The sequence below is a fragment of the Phlebotomus argentipes genome, unplaced genomic scaffold (genome assembly GCF_947086385.1).
Source record: "Phlebotomus argentipes unplaced genomic scaffold, Phlebotomus argentipes genome assembly contig_42, whole genome shotgun sequence".
NCBI classification, from domain to species: domain Eukaryota; kingdom Metazoa; phylum Arthropoda; class Insecta; order Diptera; family Psychodidae; genus Phlebotomus; species Phlebotomus argentipes.
The window spans coordinates 530,283-552,597 of record NW_026776171.1 but is presented as its reverse complement, the minus strand read 5'-3'; the positions used below and the strand labels follow the sequence as shown (position 1 = coordinate 552,597).

The 22,315-nt window shown below is 42.3% G+C and overlaps 2 protein-coding genes across 2 annotated transcripts in view; both read right to left on the bottom strand.

Moving 5' to 3' along the window:
* LOC132257186 (pikachurin) overlaps positions 1–15,193 on the bottom strand; it is a 54,490-nt gene extending 39,297 nt beyond the window's left edge. The window contains exon 1 of the mRNA XM_059753982.1: positions 15,093–15,193. Within this exon, the coding sequence (XP_059609965.1) occupies positions 15,093–15,180 (88 nt within the window). The 5' untranslated portion in view covers positions 15,181–15,193. The remainder of the gene's footprint in view (positions 1–15,092) is intronic.
* A 1,802-nt stretch (positions 15,194–16,995) lies between these two features.
* LOC132257171 (putative ferric-chelate reductase 1 homolog) lies at positions 16,996–18,877 on the bottom strand. Its single transcript, XM_059753958.1, has 6 exons — positions 18,426–18,877; positions 18,301–18,358; positions 17,902–18,145; positions 17,724–17,836; positions 17,512–17,571; positions 16,996–17,236 (listed from the first exon to the last, which is right to left on the bottom strand). The coding sequence occupies exons 1-6, from the start codon at positions 18,656–18,658 to the stop codon at positions 17,081–17,083; spliced, it is 864 nt and encodes a 287-aa protein (XP_059609941.1). The 5' UTR covers positions 18,659–18,877; the 3' UTR covers positions 16,996–17,080.
* Between the last annotated feature and the right edge of the window lie 3,438 nt (positions 18,878–22,315).

Genomic DNA, 22,315 nt, shown 5'->3' with positions numbered 1-22,315 from the left:
CCCGCTTGATTTGCACATAATAAAAAAAATCTCCACTCGAAGGGTCATAAATACATATATATTCTGTGGAGGGTGTTCGACGGGAAATCTCCTTGGTAAACAGTCATCACACTGGGTGTGTGTGGAGAGGAAGTAAATTGGCGTCACAAGAGGACGACGGGGAGCGAAAAAGAGCAGAGGATAAAGATGGCAAGAAGTACCCATAAATTCCAGTTAAATTTCAGTGGAATTACATACTCTGTCCGGGAAAAGCTCTTCACCGCATTCCAAACCCCAACACTCACATGCTGAACTCTCTGCATGTGGAGCTTTTCTCCATCCCTCCCGCCACGCTTTGCCATGGCGATTGCGAGGGGTGAAAATTGCACGATTAATTCCGCCAGGAAGGAACTTTTCAAGAATGTCCACTCAGGGGATGGCACTTACATGGAAATTCAATTAAGAAGGATCCAGACAAATAAATTTCTTTGCAGATTCAGCAAAATTCTACAGAGAATTTTTGGGGTTGTCCCCACTAAAAATGCCCGCAAGGATTGAAAATTCAATGGTCGAGAACGAGCGCAATTGAGGAAGAATGGTGGGATATTTTTGTCGAATTGCAGAAATTCTTCAATTGAGCGAGCCTTCACTGGCTGAACAGGGATTGAACCATAATCCTGAGGGTTTCGAGGAATCAGAGATAATTTAAAATTCAAACAATTTTAATAAATTTCACAATCGCTTCATATCAATCTCATCAAATATTTGATCAACATAATGAATATTTTGACGCCTAATATGCTGTTCAATATCAATGCAGATTTTTTTGTGCCCAATATTAATTGAAATTCATGGGAATTTTTTGCATGTGTCGCAAATTTCCCCAACAATTCGTGATGTATCTCACTGTGGCGAATTTCGCTCCCTCCGCAGTGAAAATAGAGAGGATGTTTTGGGGGGATAAAAAGAAATCACTTTTATGGCCATTGCGAATCTGGGCTCTCATCCCTGACCCGCTTTTAGGGGTCTCCAGTGAGAACAAAGGAAACACACCGCGCCGAGTGAATTTCCCTGCCCATTCTTGGGGCGGATGCCCCCGAAAAAAAGGCTCTGGCAGATTTTAAACACAATCTATAAATCACAATGTGTGTTTTATGGCGGAATATTTTGTTGGGCGGACGAGGAGACATTTACGAGGTTTCTCTTTATATTTCAAACCCATGTGAAAAATGTAACATACAAAATACTCGTGTATGTCAATATAAAGCATCATACACTGTGTGAAAATTGCTACACAATTTTACCTTTATTGCTCTCAACTCACACCTTTCCTTTGGGGTGTGTGTGTTGTAGAGCTTTCTGGCTTCTCGCCCCGCATTTTTCCTCTTCTGGCTGCGGAACAATGTCGATGTGGAGCGATTCTTGGGGGTGTGAGAATGCGAGGGAAGAAAGGCAGCCATCACTTGTACGCAATGCCACTAAATCAAAATTGGATGTGAAGGAAGGCACCCTCATCAATTTTTCTCAACACAATTTTCATTATTGCACACCGTGAGACCCCCAAACGGGAGGGAAATTGACGAAATTTATTCACTATTGCCTCACTCAATTTTCAATCCATGCCACACCTTGCCACTCCCCTTCGAGAGCACCCTCAGCACATGGCCAAAGTGGCATGACTTTCACTCTAGGGGCGAAGAATTTCTTCATATTGCAGAATCACTGCCTCGAAAACCACTCGAGAATGCTAAGACTTTAAATTAACTGTATGTTTTTCCAATTTTTGGCTGTCAAAAGCTTTTGTGATCGTGAAAAATAATGGATAAACTAATTAAATCACACTAAATTTGCCAGAAAGTCCCTTTCTTACATCGTCAACATTATAATAAAATTCGTTAGACGAGAGAAACAGCACGAGAATTCGGAGAAAAAAGACGTAAATCATTTTCGTAGTATATTTTCCGCGTGAGAAGGATAACAAAGGCCCATAGTTCACTATCAACAATGTTTTTTTTGCCTTCTGTTGGTTATAAATCATGAGAAGACACAAATATGCCGAAAAGATTTAATCGGTTTCTCTCAGTGAACCAAACTTCAATTTTCTCTGTGACTTTTCCTCAACTCACGTACGCGATCCTGACGATTTTCCATGGGATTTCAGGTCACACCACAATCTCACTGTCACATAGCAGAGATGTCAACTTTTATAATTTCCATTTTGAACATTCCATACAAAACTTTTCTCTTTTGCACTTTTCCTTTGCTCCCAATAGAATCCACCATTTCCCGCGTTGGGAAATCACCTGCAAAGATCACTCAATACGCGCCAAAAGAGGTAGAAAATTTTCCTTAAATTGGCTAAATGTCTCTACCAGTGAAGAGAGAGAGAGTGTGAAAAATTTACCAAGCCATCGAGCAAAATGGGAGAAAATCAGGTCACTCAGGAGACACATTTTCACCTGTAATGTGCGGTTTCTATTCTTTCCCTTCGGTTCATCGTCATTTTTGCAAATTACGTGCTGAGATGCCTTCCAAGGGTGGCACAGCTTGGAATGTAGGTCATGCGGAAGACAATAAAAAGCAGCTTATAGGGTGTCGACATGCAGGAGGAATGATAAAATTATGAGAATCAATTTGAAGGGTGGCAAATCACACCATTAAAAATCACTGCTGATGATCCGGTTGCTGTTTTTTTCTCTGCACATTGCCAGAACGCCCGCAAAATAGCTGCTCATTTAATTATTTTACTCAATTTACTCCACTCATATTGAACACACTCGCGCCATACTTAATGTGTGAAACATGTGTGAGACATAAAATGCATCGTAATTGAGTTTCAGCGGAAAATTTACGATTTGTGGCAACTTTTTTCGCCCGTTCGACTAACGACAGAAAAAAAGGGCATGAAAAGAAATATTAATTCTCTTGCTGGTCAATTTAGTGTTGTTTTTTTTTGTCATTTGCAAATGGTGTGTTGTTTTTTAGCTGTTCAATTGTATCGTTATATAGTTGTTGATTTAAACTCCAGAATTATTTAACACAATTTTCTGCCCACAAACTATTATTTACTCACTGGCCTTCAATAGTTTTGCTTCACTCACAGAACTATTCCAAAGGCATTATTCCACTCAATAGTTTCTGCCCAAATAAATTCCTAAACTCTTCGAAAACTATAGACTTTGTGAAAAGCAAGTTTTCCCTGCGGTGGAAATTCCTTGTGCTATGTCCAAGAAGCAGAAAATCTTCCATTAAATTTAACCCATATTATTCACAGCTCCACTTCGGGGCGGGAAGGGGGGAAAATGGGGAAAATATGACCAAAGATGGGAGAGTAAAGAGCACTCCAGTGTCTCCTTTTTTCCACTCCAATTCTTGTTGTGTTAATTACGGCGAAATCACAAATGTTCCAATTAAATTAACCGTAAAGAATTAATGGGGACTATTGCTTTCCATGCGGAAACATCCTACGCGGCACACAAGGAAGAACCAGAGAGGAAATTAAGGTGTATATGTTGAGCACATATCTTAAGGGTGGGTGTAAAATTGGCAAGAGAATTTAAATGGAGTCTTCATGTGAAAATCGATATGAATTTTTGGGTTGAGAGTGAGAAATTCCACATAAAGGCGAAAACCCATTTTAGGGCCGAAGTGTATAGACGTGAAAATAATGTGTGAACACTTTCTTGGGATGGTTTTCTTGCACACAATTTCTCAGGTATTTTCACAGGGTGGTTATTTTGGGCGTTGAAGCAGAAATTTATAGCACGATATTTGGGAAGAAATGTTCATTACAAAAGAAAGAAGGTGGAAAAAAGGAGAGGAAAATTGTGACTTATGTTTCTCTGGGATTGATTTGAACTTTTTCAACTTCAAATTTGAGAAGAAGAAAAGAAAACTTTCCACATCGATTGATTGAATTTGTGAGAATAAACCAATCCTAATCAATCAAATAAAAGTGTCTTATAATAACCTGTGTATATACAAGGGGTAGTAAAACATTCACATGCGAACGACCTGTGGAAAGACTTTTTTGGCAAATTTCCAATTTCCAACTTCTTTTCCCCGTGGAGATCAAAATCTTTTCTCTGAATGCAGATAAATTTCAAGTCGTCTCCAAAGTTTGATTGGAAATACAGGGAGAACAAATGAATTTTGCCTCCTGAAGTCCTCAAGTTTCGAAAAGTTCTTCATCGCAACAAAAAGAGAGGATCTTTTGTGCAAAAGCAATGCAATGAGGAAATTCATATGACAAAATGTGGGAAGTTTATAGGAAAGCAATTGTGCCCAGGAAAGCACATCGGAAGGTTAGTAAATTTCCCCACTTCTCGTCCATCCTTTGATGCACTCCTGGGTGAGGATTGTCCGTGCGGTTCTCACTCTGGGTGCACGTGAATTTATTGTTGTCGATAAAACACATTCAGTGCGAACACCTGATGCCAATTTCCAGATACCTGAGCAGACAGAGTGTCTTCTCTTATCCACTCGCTGAGTATCTTTTCCCATTTGAGTGCTTTTTTCACGTCGCAACACCTGAGATATTTCCAGCTGAACGCCCTCAAGTACTCGCCAACAATGAGCCACTGACTGCTCCAAAGCCATTGTTTCTTAATGCCTGAACTGTCTCAAAGCTAAATCCTGACAATGATTCGCGCATGATTTATGACAGACATTTCAATATTTTCCAACAACAGTATAAACTTTTCTTCAATTCTTGTGCACTTTCCCAGGCGGGTTGCTTTATTCGCTGACGCCTTCGGAGTGCCACGACGTGAATTACCTTTTGTGCCCCATTCGCCAAAAGGGGCGGTTGGGATGCGTGCGGAGGCAAAAGTTTTCTCAAGCGCTTTTACAGAAAGCTTTCACCAGAGTTGAACACGAAGTTTTTTGTTATTGAGATTGATAGTGATAGTTTTATGAGTATGAAAGGAAAGTGAATTCTGATAGAATCACACAGCGTCTCTTAAATATATTATAATGCAGACATTGCGGATGATTTGCACCATTTTCATTATGATTATGAACATGAAGAGCTTTCATTAAATCATCACATTTTAATTAAAAAATTTTAAAATATTTAATTAATTAAAAATCCCCACCAAAGTTAAAATATATCGAATAAAAGTGTCACATCAATGCGTGGTGAGCATTAAATATTTCTCATGATTATGCGCCGCATTGTAAAATAAACTTTATGCCATCAAATGCATTACTATAGAGCTTCCGTTTGGTGTTTATCATTAGCATTCGGCAAATTTCATACCAAGCATAATTATTAATATGATTTCCTGTTGAATTTCAATTCAATTAATAATACAAAACTGCCCATTTGATTTCTCTTGCCAAATGCTGCCATTTTGCCTAAACCTCAGCCAGAAATGTCTCACGTCCTGAGAGGAATTCTATCTCTCAACTCCTGGGGCTTGATCCCCATGCGACGCATGAACGGAAATTCATCCCGAATTAACCCCCACCCCCTCCCGTTCCATGCCTAATTTTTGCCAGAGTCAGGAATGTCTTACTGGGAATCGCGATGTGATTACTCGGCTATCTTATTAAATCTCTAATCTACCATCTAAGAGAATTCCTCATCGGGGTTGAGGGTGGATTTTTTGGGGGTGTTGGCGCACAACCCCCTTTTCGGGAGGGGTGGATGAAATACAGCAAATGCGTGTGTCTGCACGCCAGAGCGTTGGCTTATTTACCTGTCTGAGCGTGGGGGCGTTTAGCATGGGAAGCGGTTGGTTGTTTTCGGGGATATTTGCACGCACAAAACTACCATAAGATAATAAATGGGATGAGGTGTTATCTCTTAGCCTGGGCGGTATGACTCAGAGTGGAGAGAAAAAGACACTGTACATTTTGGCAACCCTTGCGCGCTGAGTGAGAAAGTGTGTGTGCGGGTCCACTAATAATGAGAACTAAGTGCTGATGACGCCATTTGGTGAATTTTTCATAAAGTGTGCGTGCGTGGTGGGATCAAAAGTGTATCTCTCTCTCCCATCCGTGGAATTATTGATGATCCTGAGATGCGGCACCATGCAAACACTGTTGGCAATTCACCTCCCCAAACTCCCAACCATGCGAGACATGGCAATGCGGGTGTCATTATTCACCCCCAAAGACCACCCCCGCATAATCCTCAACATGGCCAATTCCTCTCTGGGCCCCTTAGGGACAAAGAAACACACATCCACCATCAAATAATATTAATAAATCTCGAGGTGAATTATACATACTTTCATTTGTGTGGGTGGCTCCCCCCCTCGCCAGGATGCGCGGGGGTGGGTTTGAGCTTAAGTGTATGTGTGTGGAGAAGAAAAGAGCTCAAGAAGTCCTTATAGCCTCACACTTGGCCACAACACTCTCCGAAGAACAAACAGAGTGATGTAAGTGGTGCTCTTCATTGTTTATATCGTGTCAGAGGAGAAGTCTTGATCTTTTTCTCGCACGACCAGTACAAGGAAGGGATTACATGGCAAGAGATATTGATAGGATGCATATAGAGCACAAAAGGAATCTCCTTGTCTCTTGATCCTATCTTCACAGCAAATCTACTTGAAAGTTCATTGCATTTTGGCGCATCGCAATCCATTCAACACTCGATGCTGAGGGGATTTCTTGACATCCTTAAGACCCCGAGTGAGCATAGAAAGTCACACGATGTGTCACATCGAATGAAATGTTAACTATGCTTCGTCGCATTACGCAATCCACCCATCAGGACGCGCGCGTTGCTCATAGAACTGCAATCCATAAACTTCAGCAGTGGGAAACGATGGGGAAACCGCGCTTCAGTGATGCACTTCCCCGTGGAAAAATCGATTTGAATGAAAAATTTACAACCCTTCCGTTGTGCTGGGGAAGTGAAAAATTAAAAATCAATTCCTCATGCAAATGCACAGTTCAAAGGAAAGCATGCTCTTTCGAAAAAGGTATGATTCTGCATTTCGGTGGAGTTGGTGGCAATTTATCGTGCGCACGGATGTTCTCTGAGATTTTTGCGCAAAAATTGACGATGACATTAAGCATGAGTAATATCATGAATATTAAGCAGCTTGGCATTCATCGAAAATGATTTGCGCTAATGACAGTGAACACAGAGAGTGGGTGTTTGCAATGATTTGGCCTTTTGCATGAAAATTCTGCCAGATGCCAAATTGAGTTTGAATGCGGAATGAAAGCTTTGCTGTCTCTCTCTTCCCGCTTTCGCATTGCAAATAATCCTAATAGGTTAACCATATACCCTGTGTACGGAGAGTGGAGGCGATCCTGTCATATCAGGCGAGTGGTCTGTCCCTCATGGTCTGACCAATGCTGAGGGTGAAAGGCAACCACCTTGTTAGTGCAGAAGCTGAAAATCCGCACACACGCCATAAACTTGCCCCAAAGAAAGTTTCCCTCGGCAACCCAGTTGTGGACTAACATCTGACAATAGATGGCACTGCTGGGCACTGGGAGCCTATAACTGGCGCATCTCCCATGGGCAATTATCGGAATGCGGGGGTGCAGAACAGTGGGCTGGCGGCGGGGGTGGGAGAGAAAGTATTGAAGGGCAGAAGTGGAAAATCGAAAAACCATAAATCCCACCATGAACGTCGGTAAAATGACTAATGGGAAAAATCCATTTATTTAACGTAATAGGAATTTTTCCCACACTCACTTCCCGGTACAAATCAAACTGTATGTATGAATTATATGGCGGAAATGGGAAATTTATACTGTGAATTTATGGATATTTCACTGAGAATTGAGTGGAAGCAGAGAAAGACCAACTTTTCCCGATTCTGCCTTTCCTCCCTGTTTTTTTCTCTTCTTCTTCTGGCCAGCAAAAATCCCACCCCATCAATTGGCAGAGCGACAAGATTTAGCCCACAAATGATAGAAAGACAACGAAGAGGGCAAGGAGAAGAGTCATTGAGATATTGAGTGGTGCTTCCAATGAAATTACCCGAAAACTAAATTCATGTATTATTTCAGCGATCCTTTGAGGATTTGCCCCCAATCATTGTTCTCCGTCTGGCAGTCGTGCCGAATAGTGGCTCGTAATCCTATTTCCCATTTTCCCTTTGATCTCCCTCTCTTCATTGATTCCCTCTCGCTAGGAAGTTTCCTTCTGCGAAAGGTGATTCCTGATACACCCCATCCATTCGTCTTCACTCCGCCAGGAGTGAAACTTTAGAATTTTCCGTACAACCAACTTTTTGTCCCCTTCTCCGTTTGTCTTCATCTCAATTTCCCTCCCCCTCCGAAATGTATATTCCTCAACTCTTCCTCTGCCTCTCCGTAGGGAAATGAGGGGATGAAGTGAGAGCCTTGCGAGAGATCGATAGACCTGAATGCAACTTTCCGAAGAAAGTCTCACAAACTTGGGTGCCTTTCAAGTCCAGCCAAGAAAGTCCGAGCTTCATAATGAAATAGTTAACTTTATACATAGCACAACCTTGACCGTTGTCAGAATAACTAAACACAAATCAGGAAGTCAGAAAGTTTTTCCGCCAATTCACTGCAATCTTCAATTAACTCAACCACACGTGCTTTGCCATTTGTTATCATACACTTAAATACTCACTTTTTCCATAGCGACAGTTTTGGCAATTGCAATAAATTAAAGAGTTTTGCTTAATGATCTTGCATTTGGCATAATTGCTGGCGCCGCTGCAGTGAAACTTTCCAATAACCTCACCCCAAAAATGTGATCAAAGTTGTGAAACTCTCTTCAACATACGCTTAATTCTGACGATATCCAACTTTTACGATGATTTTTATTGGGAGAAAATTTAATTTCACCACAAAATGTCAGCGAGAGAAAGTTTGTCAGCATTAAGTCTCCATCGTGTAGATGAGAAGGGATTGCATTAGAGGGATATGCAGTAATTAAATTCACCTAATCTCGAGAGTTTTAAGGTGAATTGTACACGAACTGTGTTCACGTTAATTGTCGTTCAAGATGCGTTGGCAGACAAGATTCTCTTTGCCATGTGACTTTAGCAATTTGCTGGAATTCAATTAGAACGGAACCAACATGGCAAAAAGGTGATGTCTCAAGCTCAGGACTTCCTTGAAAGTCTCTCGCATGTTGTGCAGTGTCGGTTGTCCAGAGCAACTCGACACTTTTATTGTTCGTCTCGAGAGTCCTTCACGGGAGCTTTCGACCGTTGATTGTATCTTACATTTGCATTTGCGTGCTGTGAAAATCAATAGAAATAAGAGAGTGAGAAAAACCCTCTCGGATTGACTGTGATGGGGTGATTTTTCTCTCCGCAATCATTTATGGTAGTAAATGAGCTGCGGTAAATGCAGAGAAAGACGAATTGTTGGCGCTGTAAAATCAATCAAAATGAATTTACTTCAACACGCTAGAAGTTTGCGAAACATTTCAGTCAGACTTACAAGGATGAATTCCTCAAACTCTATATTTATGCATCTCACCCCTGAGCGCGCGCTTCTCTTGCCAGTCACGCCAACGGGGTCAAGCAATAAAATTCCCTCACACTCCTAATGCAAAATGAAGGCGAGCGCATAAAAGCTCCCAGTGAGAAGAACTTTTAATATTCCACATTATGGGGATGAAAATTAAAAATAAACACCGCACTTTATTCCGCCAAAAAGCTTGAGAATCAATTTTAATTTAAATATTCATGGCAATGCTGAGGGTGAGAAAAGTTTTCCAATGAAGCTTTGAGCTTCATTTCTGGCGCAAAAGCTTCAAGTGTCTCACGTGATAAACCCCAGACGAATGAGATGCCATAGATGGATTGTGTGTGTGTGTGTATTTTTCAATTTTCCACAAGAAGCCAAGAAAAAGTTCTCAACTGTGGAGCTTTGACTTTGCGAATTGCTTTCGCAATACCAATAAAGTTGGCGTGTAAATGAATGGATGGATAATTATGATATTTGACCGCAGGGAAATGAGTTTAATATTGTCCCTGACGTGGAATTTGAGGGAGGGTTTCTTGGGGGAGGGAAAAATGGTAGAGAAAGGAATCATTGAGGGCATCAAGAGCGGTTAAAATTACACACAATGAAAGGTCAGAACCTTTTTTTACGATCAATTTCCCACCGTAATTTGATATATTGGTCCCTTTTTCGGCGCGAAACTTGATACTTTATTAGACTTGAAAATTCCTAAAGAGAAGCACCCCTAACACAATTCCATCCCCCCATACCAAAAAAAAGGTGAGAGACTTTGTCTATTCATTTGCAACACGGTGAACAAGCCAAGAAATTATTTGTCACCCAAAGAAACAATTTTGAGGTGAGAAAGAGGCAAAAGTGGAAGATGTATCTTACCGAGAGCGAGAGAAAACATATAAAAGGACTTGATGTTGCTGTGCGAGAGGAGATTCTAATTGAAATTCATGCTCCTTGTTTTCGCGCGCACACAATATTAGGTGTCATGTTGGCAAGGAGTGAGGAAAAAAAGCTCTGAAACCGCTCTAGAGCGTAATTCGTGCCAAAGAGTCATTAAAAACACCCCCTTGTTCGGCCCAGAAGACACCCTGGATGGGCGAGAGTGAGAGCGTGCGAAAGTACCGACGCGCAGTAATCATAATGCAAAATGGGATTCTTCGCTCTAAATTGCGTCTCAAGCAGATAATTAATTTTAGCCTTTTTCCCACACCGTCTGAGGTGTGGTTTTTTTGCTCAGCATATAGCTGAGAACTTCACACCTGAAGCTGAGATTCCTTGGAAGCTTCCACACACACACACAGTGACATTCTGATGGTTAAGCAACGATGCCAATTCTGACGCTAATCACTTATCCGTATATAGTGTCATGTCTAAAACAGACATTCCTCATTAAATCTAACACTCTCATCTTGCGAAATCGAGCAGGATATAGTGTGAAAGTTTTCCTTGCCAATCTATCACAGTGTTAAATGATGCACAAGCAGACAAAAAGACAGCATCAAACTTAACACCAAGTGAACTTGCTTTCAAATAAATCACCTCCACGGTTGAGGAGAAACTATCAATTAATTTCCCTAGAGAGAATCTGGCTGTAGTGGGAAAAACGGGGCGGCAAAAAGTGCAAAAGCTCCCAGTGAATCGCGCCTGCATTAATACAAATGAGAAGAGCGACCGGAGAAAAACTTTGCCAAAGCTCCTCTCTGACACGTTGTTTGCCAAGGTTTTTTCGCGCCACATTGACTTGCATAAATGTTAATATATATTCTCATTATATATTTTTGAATTTTATAAAGATTACACATTGAATGGGATAAGAAAATTTTCTCCACTCAGGCAAAATTGCATAGAGTGAATTAATGGGAACATTTTCCCCCATTTTAATCTGTCTCATTTTCCAAGGATTTTATGTTGGCCTCATGATGAAAAAGCACATGCAGCCGAGGGAATTGAATTATAATCTCCTAAAATCACGCCTTGGCGTTCACCCCCCACAATAGTCGCTCATTGCGCACCCCCGCAGGCAGTCCGGAAAGGCAAAGAGGAGTGAATTTTAAGTACACTTCCGTGGAAAAACGTTACGTGCAATTTGTGTCACTTTCCCAAGCAGATTATCAATTTTCCACTCATTTTCCCATTCACGCTCCCTTTATATTCTTCTATAATTCAATTTCTGTCCCACCTCCGGTCCATGTGCACAATAAATTCTGATTCCTACCCTCGTCTGGAGTCGCGCACACACACGCAAACCTGACCGGGGCGATTGCACCCCGACAATTCTACGCCTCGGGGGTGTGAGGGAAATGAGATGGATTGTTAGTTTGCAAGAGAGTGCATTAAATCTAAACCCCTACACAAGCTCCACATGCAGCGTGAATGTACCAACAAATGTGATGAATGAATTTGCTGTGTTTCTGTCGCTCCCGGAGCGCTGCAATCGCTCCCGTGAAGTGGCATTTGGGGAAATTGCTTGTGAGAAAATTGCGATCAGGATCATCGGCGAACCGTGATGTGTGTTATAAAATAATAATATTCCTGTATTTGGCATGCTCGAGAGCCATATGTTTGCCTCTGTGCAGCGCCTTCGCCGTCGCCGCTCGGGGTGAAAGAAGTGTGAACATAGGGGTGATCAACTACACCGATAAGCGACACATTAAGGCAACACTATGAATGATGAATATTGCTCCCCCTTGGATGGTGACAAAGTTATTTATGCAAGTGTGTGTTGGGGCTTAAAATTCAAACACAAAGTCAACGTTGTCCAACCAACAGTGGCAAATTGGATTGAAAATTTTGACAGCTGTTGCAAATCACTTGACAAAACTTTACAAGAGTTCCAACACTTCGCAACCAATTGATTGTCTGAGGCAATTTTCCATAAAACTCTCTTTACATAAAACAACAAAGTCCCTTTCCGGCTGCTGTTCACCTAACAAAATGCACAAACTGTCGAGGATAATTCAAGTGCTGTGCGGAGTGTTGAACTTTTGATTGAGAAAGTTATTTAGTGGTTCGGTTTATTTTCATTGAAACAACCTCAGTCCCTGGGATTGATTCATTGATTTTCCATCTGAATGAACTCAATGGAGAACTTGTTGATGTATCCCAGAGACCGAAGATGCCTTAGAATATTAAATGCATTAGAAAGTTTCCGATATCTCGCAAGAAGAAGAGAAGAAGTGGCTTGTGAAAGTCTGTCTCGTGAGAAAGTCTCTCGCTTGCATTGCTCGTCTCTCTTGCAAATTTCTTTCTAAATACCTCAACAAGGTCTTTCTCTGGCAATTTGCATGATTTTCTCACACAAAATTACCCCGAGACGACACAGTGAAATTTACTTGAACACCCCCTCGTTTTGGCCTCCCATGAGCTTCAACATTGTTTGCCATCGAGACATTTCGCCATTGCTTGTCTGCTCCTCAATATGTTTTCCCCAGTGTCGCTGAAATTGGCGCTCTTTGTGGCAAATTCCACCCTCGTTGCAGCATAAACGTCGGGGGTGCGCGCCGCCTCTGCCGGTGAAACCAGGGGGATTAATGGAATTATTGTGACGGTGGAGGCGTTACGCAAAGGAAAAAGCACTTCTGCACCACACTTCAGCACAAAATGCATTCACATTTCAAGAGGCGACGCCAAAGTGTCTACATTTTCAGTATCAATTTTAGCAAGGGACGCATTTTGTCAGCACTTTCATTCCATCCCCGCACTGTGTCTCCATGGTCAGCTGGGTTCGCTTAACAACCCTTGACTTAAACGATTTCAGATAAAAATCAGGCTATTGTCATTTTTTCCTCCTCCACTCAAGCTTTTTGCCAGTTCCTCTCTCTCAAAAATGTTTTTAACATTTTTCCCCAATTCATTCACCCATCGATCAGTGGCGTAGGATTTGGCGGATGTTGGGCAGAATTGTGCGGACATTTTCCCGCCTTTCTCCTTTCCGTGCGCGCCACTGTATTGAGTCATTATTCATTAAAGGCAATGAAGTAGAGCGACAGTGAAGGAGCACTGCGGATCGTAAAAAAGCGGGTTCGCGAGGGGGTTTGAAGGGGCGACTGAAAAGAGACAAAGTGACAGGAAGACAGTCGGGAGAGAGTAATTGCTTCGAACGAACAGGAAATTAACACAATTTTTGTGAAAATTCCCCAGAATATTCTCCGCTGGCAAGAGAGAGCGTAATATGAAAGGGTTAAAAACTCTGACACGGATACAAATCCCTCAGTCATAGTGATAATGCCGACAATTCTGACTCTTTTTATACTTGCATTCACTTATCATATTGCTTGGAAATGGCACTTTTTCACACGGTTAAGGGGATTCAAAGCCCATTTGCTTGCCGTCTCCTTATCAGGTGCTTCCTTACCCTCACTTCTCTATTAAATCTCTCTCTTTTTGCTGAGGTATTTCTTCCTGTCACATCCACACTATGGCGAACATCGTCTTTTTAACTTTATTAAATGAAACAAGGGAATCGAGGAATGAACAACACTCTATTTGGAGTGTTGAGGGCTGAAGAATATCCATATAAGAGGATATTGAAGTGATTTAGCAAGTGAATGAAATGAAAAAGCTTCCAGGGGAGGATTGAAGCCGGGAAAAATGACTCGAATTTGAATAGAATATCAATTCGATACACGATATCATTATCAATTAGAAAACATGCAGCAGCAGCGAATATTTAAGCTCAGCCCGACAGGAGAATTGATGGTAATTCAGTGGAGAAATTCATCAGGGTCCGTCGTGTGCATGATTAACTCTTTCCCCAATGTGCAAGGGGTGGTCTTGATTAAATTCACCGAGAGAGCATCGTTTGCATATGGGGCAATTGACTCCGGCATCTATTTGTACTGGGAATTGGTTGTCTAAGTGGACGAGAAGGGGGCGTGTTGCATCACAAGTGCCCTCGATGCCATTTGGAAATTTGGACGTCCACAGTCTTCGTGGTTGGTCATTTGGTGTGGAGTCAGCAGTTAAACACCGACAAATTGCGGCTTAATCAATGAGAAATCCACAATGTTGAGGGATACTTGAGCTAATACCAGTGATCGCGTGGGAAAATATTTATGTGGGTTTGATGTCTCGAGCATGGACACATGAAGAATGCTTGCCATAGAGCCCAAAATGCTGTGCCTGAGATGCGCGAATGAGCATCTGCTCAGCAATTTCACATTTATATTCCCATAATGTCCCAAATGCCGTCGAAAATACCACCCCCAAATTTTCCACCTCACCATTACAATGGTACTTTAACGCTCACCTTACACGCCGTCTCCCTTGTAAGGAGTTTTCCAAAACATTTTCGGTGAACATCCCACCCTCACTCGGGAAAGTATAAATCTTCTTCACCCCTTCGTGTGTTGCTACATTGTTCACCTGCCTCATTCCGGGCACTCTCCACCCTCCACAGAGGAATAACCATTCGAGAAGAATGAGACAGCAATATAGAGATTCGGCGAAAGTAAATTCTTTTATATAGTATTACTTTGTCTAGCTATTTATCCTGCAGGATAAAATGAATATTTATAGTTGGTAGTAGAAGAAAAATTCTCTCCTTCCTTTTCACTTATTCACTCCTGTAATTTTTCCTGAATTTACCCCTAAACTAGAGTGCAAGAAAAATACTGACTTTTGTGAAGATAAATGGCATTACTTTTGCCTCAAGGGAGAGATATTGCCGTACAAACAAATGTTGTGTACTGTGAAAAACATACCTTGAAACGCCGCTTCGACAGATACTTCAGGATCGGTAAGCTTGGCCGCCACTTGGACAGCCAGCAGCAGTAATCCTAGCAGCCACATGGTTCTCTGTTGTCTCTGGGCAAAGCGTTCCAGAAAACCAGGAACCAAACAGAAGAGAAACAAAGGCCCAAACTATCACACGAAACACTCCAGGCTCGCTTTCAGTTGCTTGTGTGGCGTCCGAAATCACTGAAAATGCCACAACATTCAGGAAAAGCTGGCGATATTTGGTAATGACAAAAGTGATTGCAATCACTTTGCGCACGTTGCAACGATTACATTACAATTGGAGCTCCCGCTGAGGCTGGAAAATTCAATCAAATCACAACTTTCACAAATGCGTTGATCGATTTCGGGTAGGGGGGAGCGGAAAATCGTGCAAGTTTCCACGCTTCTCTCTCTTTTTTGCCACCTTTTCTCCTGGCCCAGGTTTTCAAAAACACAGGGGAGAAACGCACACAAATTCACTTGTAGGGTGTTTGCCAACGAGGGGTTGTTTCACGTTAATCCACTTTACGTTTATCAACTACGTTCTCGCTCCTTCTTCCACCCACACGAGCGCCTCTCCGCACCTCTCACTCACTCGCTGTTTTCCACAACACACGGGAATTTTCACGGCAAAAGCCTAGATGGGGGGCCTTCACACTTTCCCGGAGGATCACTCCGCGACGGGGGCTCCGCTGTGCGTACAAAAACTTCACCTCCGCCGGAAAACCACCAACTCTTGAGGGGGTTTGATTTGGTGTTTGGGCTGAGAAAGTGCCTCGGAAAAGCCACCGCAAGCAGACGCCACACGACCGATGCTGAGAAAGCTTTCCCTCTGACTGCTATCGAGAGAGTCTTTGGCGCTTCTGTGGAGACTTTTCCGCTCATTTTCCCCTCACCGGTCGACACAATGGTCTCTCGGGAAAACCACCCCTCGCTCCCATCACCATGGCTTTTCACCACGACGGAGAGAAAATCTGCGCAAAGCCGGCATTCGCTGACAAGGACGACGGCGCATGCCTGAGGAAAGTACAGAGTCGGCATTCGTCACACCGTGTTTTCCTTTTCCAAACTCATGGATTTCAGAGTGTCATAAGTGAAGGAATAAAAAATCAATGGACTTGTAATACACTGAAGGAAAATACGTAAAATATACACAGGAAAGTTTACAAAAAATACCACTTAAAAAGACAGCTTAAGCTTCCTATTTATGCTTTAGCAAAACTTCAATAAAGTATTCCAATTTGTCAGAATTTTAATTAATTAACTAACTCTTAATTGGCAGAGGTTTGATTAGGTATCTGAACAACATAACACAGTATTCAAGACCGCAACACATTTTGCGCAATTCAGCATTCCAGTGAATTCAATTTATTGCATAGTTCAATTTGGAGTTCCCAATTCACAATTTCCCTCACGTTAAATTATTTCACAGAGTTGTATGAAAATATTTCTGTTATTACTTTATTTATTAAAAAGCCCCAATTCAATGCAGTTTCGCCTCGACAGAGAACATCGAACGAGAACCCCAAAGGGCTTTTCTCAGCGACTGTGTCTCAGTGGGAAATCGATGAATGGCATGCGGGAACGTGAAGGGTTTTGCCCCAGTCCGGATGGGGAGAATATTCTGCAGTTTCGTCACGCACGAAAAGCCCCCAAATCGAATTCCATTGAAGATTTTATTGATGTGTGGACGAATTGGAAGCGTGCGGACTCACACTTTCGCTGTGCGAGTCATTAAACCGGCGCGCATTTCAATTGCACAGAGCATTTCCACCAGGATTCACCAGTGACTAACTTTTTCTAGCGCAAAACACTGCGGATCAATTATCAAAACATTTTGTCACTTGGCCAACCATATGACCTCGCATCCTCGTTGATTGCAGATGTGATAAATTCATACGAGGGATTCTGAATTGTTCATCTCTATTGCCTAGGACTTTGTATTTACATAAAAAAGAGCGCATTTTTCAGGTCAGTCATTTTCCATTGCTGGTGCAGTCTCGTCGGGAGCTTCAGGGGTGCTTCCGTTGCCAATTGGAGCGAGAATGATGATGGTGACGATGGCGGCGACTAAGCATAAACTCACGAGGCCAAAGATCAGGAGTCCCCGCTTCCTCCATGTTGAGTACTGCGGGTGGAAAAGAGGTTGAGAAAAGTGTGAAAATTCAATTGATTTATAGCCACCACTCGACATTGTTTTTCCACTTGTGAGATATCACGAGAAAAATTCTGCTGCTCTCATTCCATTCATCATCATAAAGTTATTTAGATTTTGAAGTGTGACGGGAAAAATGGAAAATTCGATAGAGAGTCTTTGATAACGCGCGAATGACTATGATGTTTTTCCCCACACACAATGTGTATATGTAGCTCTTTTTTTTCCCACCCACAAGCGATACTCACTGGGGCATCAATATTGCGATTGCTGTACGAGCCGTGCTGCTGAGCTTTGCGAAGCAAAACCTGCAAAAGAATGGATGAGAAAACAGCGTGTTATTTCGGTGAATGGAAAATTTGTTTACGACTTCACATGGGATATGTAAAAGTTTGTAGTCTCTTCTCACAGTGCACTTGTGATTGCTTATCAGCTTGTGATGTGCTCACAATGTACTCACTGTGAAATATATGTGAGCCGTGACGTATGCCAAGACGGCCAGTGATAAGATAGCGTACAGCCAGTTGGGCAGTTGAGCTTTTTTCACCATGATTGATAAGAAAATGGTCACCGCTGAAAGAAATGATGCAGATAAATTTATGCAATTTCTACTGGCCTGGAAGGGCAGGGAGACTCACTGGCCAGGAGATGGGCGAGCACTCCGCCGAATCTGTGTCCCCAGTTGAAGTACTTCCGTTTGTCGTCACCAAGGCTGGGCCGGAACATGGCCAGGATGGGGTGGAAGAAGCAGAGGATGGTGGTGATGGTGCCGAGGATGGCGTGAGGCGCCTCGCCATACGACCATCCATCCACGTCAATGAAGATCATAATGAAGGCGATCAGGGTGAAGGTCCACGTGAAGAGCATGCAAGCACGATGCCACTGTTTTATAAATGACACCACTTCACCATATTAATCTCATTAATCTTCCGCAGCATATGTTATGGCCGACACACACGGAGAGAAAACGGACGACATTATGCATACTTTTCATCCCAATTTCTCTCAGTGTTGAGCCATCGGTGCGTGAAACTTACGAAGAACCACGCTTCGGTGCCAAAAATCTGCCTATTAACCCACGTTCGCTTGAAGTACCTGCAAGAGGGGCGGGAAGGGGATGAAGTGGCAGTCCATCAGGGAGTGCAGGCGGAGGTCAGCTCACCTGGCAATCAGAATCCCCATTGATGTCGTTCCCAGCCAGGCAATAACCATGAACGTTCCATGGAGCTTAATTAATGTTGCACCGTCTGGCAGGTCCAAGTCGATGTCAATATCACTGGTTGCGACATCATCTTGCCTGTCGGATGCAGCTTTCGGCAAGTTCTCCACCTGCCCGCCGAGCAGGGAGCCACGGACAGCCCCAGTGAGGGCAAACAATATCGCAATTAACCACATTGAGCTTCAGAGTCAACTCTGGCAGTCAAGTCAGCTCACTTTCACTCACTCCCATCCACAACTCACGTGGCTGCACAAACACGGAAATTGCGAATTTATGTATTTTGCCAGCAATCACGGGAAATCTCTGCTAAATTTTCCTTCCTCGCGTGTGCGATTCTCGACACTTTTCACTGTGTGAACGAGCGAGGTGCGAAAATGGTCTGTTGACTCCCACTTCACCTTCATGAAATACCTCTGAAAATTTTATCTGCTACTATTTTATCACCAGATGCCGAATTTCTTGATAACATTGACGACGAGTGAGTGAGAGGTTAAATCACAACACAGACACACAAAAGGCGAAGCTTATCATCACCGAAGCTCTGATAGTTGCTTTTCCTGGGGGATTAATTCGGATCCATTGGAGAATGATTCATTCCAATTGAGAATTCTCCATCGATCGGACATTCACGCAAATCAAGGGGGAGATAATATGGTCAAAAGTGGTGTACAGCTGAGTTGGAAAAAAGAAGTGTTCAAAAACTTACAATATTCCTTTACTGAGTGTTTTTTACTGCCAATTCTTTGTACTTCTTCTGATTTTAATGTCAAGAAACCCTGCAAGTTATGTTGATATCGAACATAACCTCAAAAATAGTCCTTTAAACTTGGAAAATATTTATTTAGGAAACTTTCTTGGTGTTTTTGACTGTGAATTAACAATTTGGGGTTTATTTAGGGAAGATTTTGTGATATAGGAAGCATCAAAACTGAGTCTTTAAAGTATTTCTTAGTGATATTTTGAGGTTATGTTTGTAAAACGTGCTAAAAAAAATATTTTTAAGTGTATTTTCACAGAAATATCGGTTGGAATCTAAAATTTTCGAGTTTTAGACGTCTTTGTTAGTGATGGACAAATTTAAGGCACATTTTCTTCCCCTTGACTCAAAAAGCGACACGCAAAAAGCAGAATAATTTCATCTAAGCATTTATTAGAACCATATTTCTTCTGGGAATCTCCAAAATGAAACTCCAAATCCATTTGCTAATTCTCAATTCAACTGAACACAATATATTCTTGCCCGAAATCTCCCTCTGAAGCTTTACAGGAAGTTAATGAATTTGAGCTTTTAAGCTTAATCCCGGAATTAGGACGATTTATATCAGGTGGTGGGGAAAGTGATGGTGTATTTTCCACCTTCAAAATTAAACATAACACACACACACGTTGCAAGCTAAACAATATAATCAGCTTTGTCCCTTCTTCCGTGCCATTTGCGAGTGAATTTTTCATTTTGCTGCGCATTTCGAATGAGTGTTAAAATGCAATTTTTCACTCCTTCTGTGACGCGACACCCAAAACGTGGAGTCATTCACGGGTTGTGCATAGAAATTGCACGCCCGCCTCGGGGCGGAAGTTCACTTGCGATGCAAAATGTGGTGCACTTTTTCTTCCGCCCCAAACTTCGTGTTGGGAAATGCGTCGAATTGAGAATCTCTCCTTGCTGCTCTCGAATAGTGGTTGGAGCTTATAAACATAACAATGAAATGGATCCACTTCCTGATCTGAATGTGTAATTCTTTTACCATGCGGAGCCCAAACCACACATCCGGGCGACGGAGGAAGTGACTGTAGATGGCGAGATGAATTGGCTGTGGATGTTGAGTGGGTGAGTCTTTAATCAGTTTTGCCAACCCACTCTCAAGATACATATCTTGGTGAGTGATTTTGGGGGAAAAGCTCGCGTGGGTGGATAAATTGTGCTGCAGAAGCACAAACTGTCTCTGGCCATTTTCAATTTTATCATGATTAAATTTTGAAAATTCTCCGGAATTCTATTGCTCTGTCATTTCATATTTATTCACCTCCTCCTCCTCCTTTTACGCTGCAAGACCACCCCCCATTGGTGGGTTGTGTGCTGGAGTCACTGGGAGATGTCGTTAGGTCGCATTCTTCGAGCAATTTCCGCATTATTTCATCAAATGGACGAGGCAGAGCAAGATAAAATGATTACATTCCACTGTCGTCAACCTCAACTTTTTCCACACTGTGCAATAATAACTGGAACAATGGCAGAGAAAGGAGCGTAAATTTCATTATCCACCCTTCTCTCGGTGCTTCCAATTGTGCTGCCACTGTTGTGTAATGACAGCAATTAAATCTTGCGCGCTGCACTTGAGAAAATTGCGCCGCGAATCTGCTTGAAACGCTGATGAATCAGCAATGAAACATAATAGCTTCTGCGCGGCTTTCATTTGATTGAAAATCATATCATCCAACGTTTATTGTTTGGTATAAAGGGAGATTTGGGCTTTTTTCACAGCCTTTTTGGCATTTCCTCTTCACTGGCCAATTTTCCATGTGAGTTGAATGAGTGAAGAACCTTCAGCGCAACTTCATCATGGCGAATCACACAAATTTCTCCCTTAATTAACCTAATTGATGAAGATGAAGTCTCAAGTGGTTCACGAAGCACACAACTTTCCGTCCACTCTATATACGTATATTTATCCACAAATAGTGAAAAGAACTTGTTGGGAGGGAAAAAATGTGAAATGTATAGCAAGAAACTAAAAAAAAAACTCGCTGGCAAAAATTGCAAACTCTGAAGAGAAGACGCGGAAATTCTCCGTCCAACTTTGTCATCAGCAACCATAAATCTCTGGCAAATGGTGGTCCATTTATTGGATGACGCGATGGTCTTTGAAGTGTGACAAAGTGATGAAATCCCCGCCAAGAAGACATCAAGAGCCATGGCGGAGTAATTAAATGCTTCTCCGTCAGCTCAAGCAAATGGGGCGGATTTGATACAATCGCAATTACATTTTGCAATTTCATCTTGATCACGCACCCAAATGTTCCGCCAATGAACTCTGGATGGCACGACATGTGGAGGAAGCACGATTCCCTATTTTCTCAGTGCCAAGAAGAGCAGTTTTCGGGGCGCCAGGGTATCGCCACATGGTGACACTCTGTGGATGGGGACAAGCTGTCTGGCGAAGCGGAGGGTTTTGCAGAGGAAATCAAGAGCATTCGACAATTCGTGGGTGGATTTAAATGTACATTGAGTGCCGTCAAAGTTTCCCCTTGTGCCATCATTCAGGCCAAATGAGCAATCATGTGCATTTAAGAGGATGGTTCTGCACAGACCCTTCGCCTCCCCTCGCCAACCCCATCAACTGCACTGCCAAATGCCGATTGCCACGGATTTGGGGTTGAAGAATCGATGGCACTTCGTCCGATTTCTCATCACTGCCACACACACACACACACAACACAGGCTGTTTTGCCAGGCTTTGTCTTCATCACATAACAAACGCGCGCGTGCACATTGCAAAAGTTATGTATAGAATATGGGTAAATATTTTTCCTTTAAACTTCCAACACACTTTCGAAGTTTGCATTTGATAAATTGACGAGCGGGTGGAAGTTGAGAAGCGCAGATCTTCCCTTTGAAAACTTCCACCCCGACTGATCAACATTTCAATGCTGAAAAGCATTGCAGAAAAGTTGCACAATAAATACGAAATACACTCGCTTGAGATGCGCCCCTTAAAAATGCTCACAGTTTGAATTTGAGGACAAACTTTCTGCATAATAACAAATACATACACAAGGGTGGAAAGGTGAAGATATAACGAGGATATTTATTTATCGTCAGCAAGTGGAGAATG

Excerpts from the sequence above, each read along its gene's own strand:
- LOC132257171 (XM_059753958.1), bottom strand. The coding sequence starts at position 18,658 with ATGTGGTTAATTGCGATATTGTTTGCCCTCACTGGGGCTGTCCGTGGC. Across the intron at positions 17,572-17,723 it reads CGGCTCACATATATTTCACA|GTTTTGCTTCGCAAAGCTCA; the intron begins GTGAGTACATTG and ends ATTCTTTTGCAG. Across the intron at positions 17,237-17,511 it reads ATCGCAATATTGATGCCCCA|TACTCAACATGGAGGAAGCG; the intron begins GTGAGTATCGCT and ends TTCCACCCGCAG.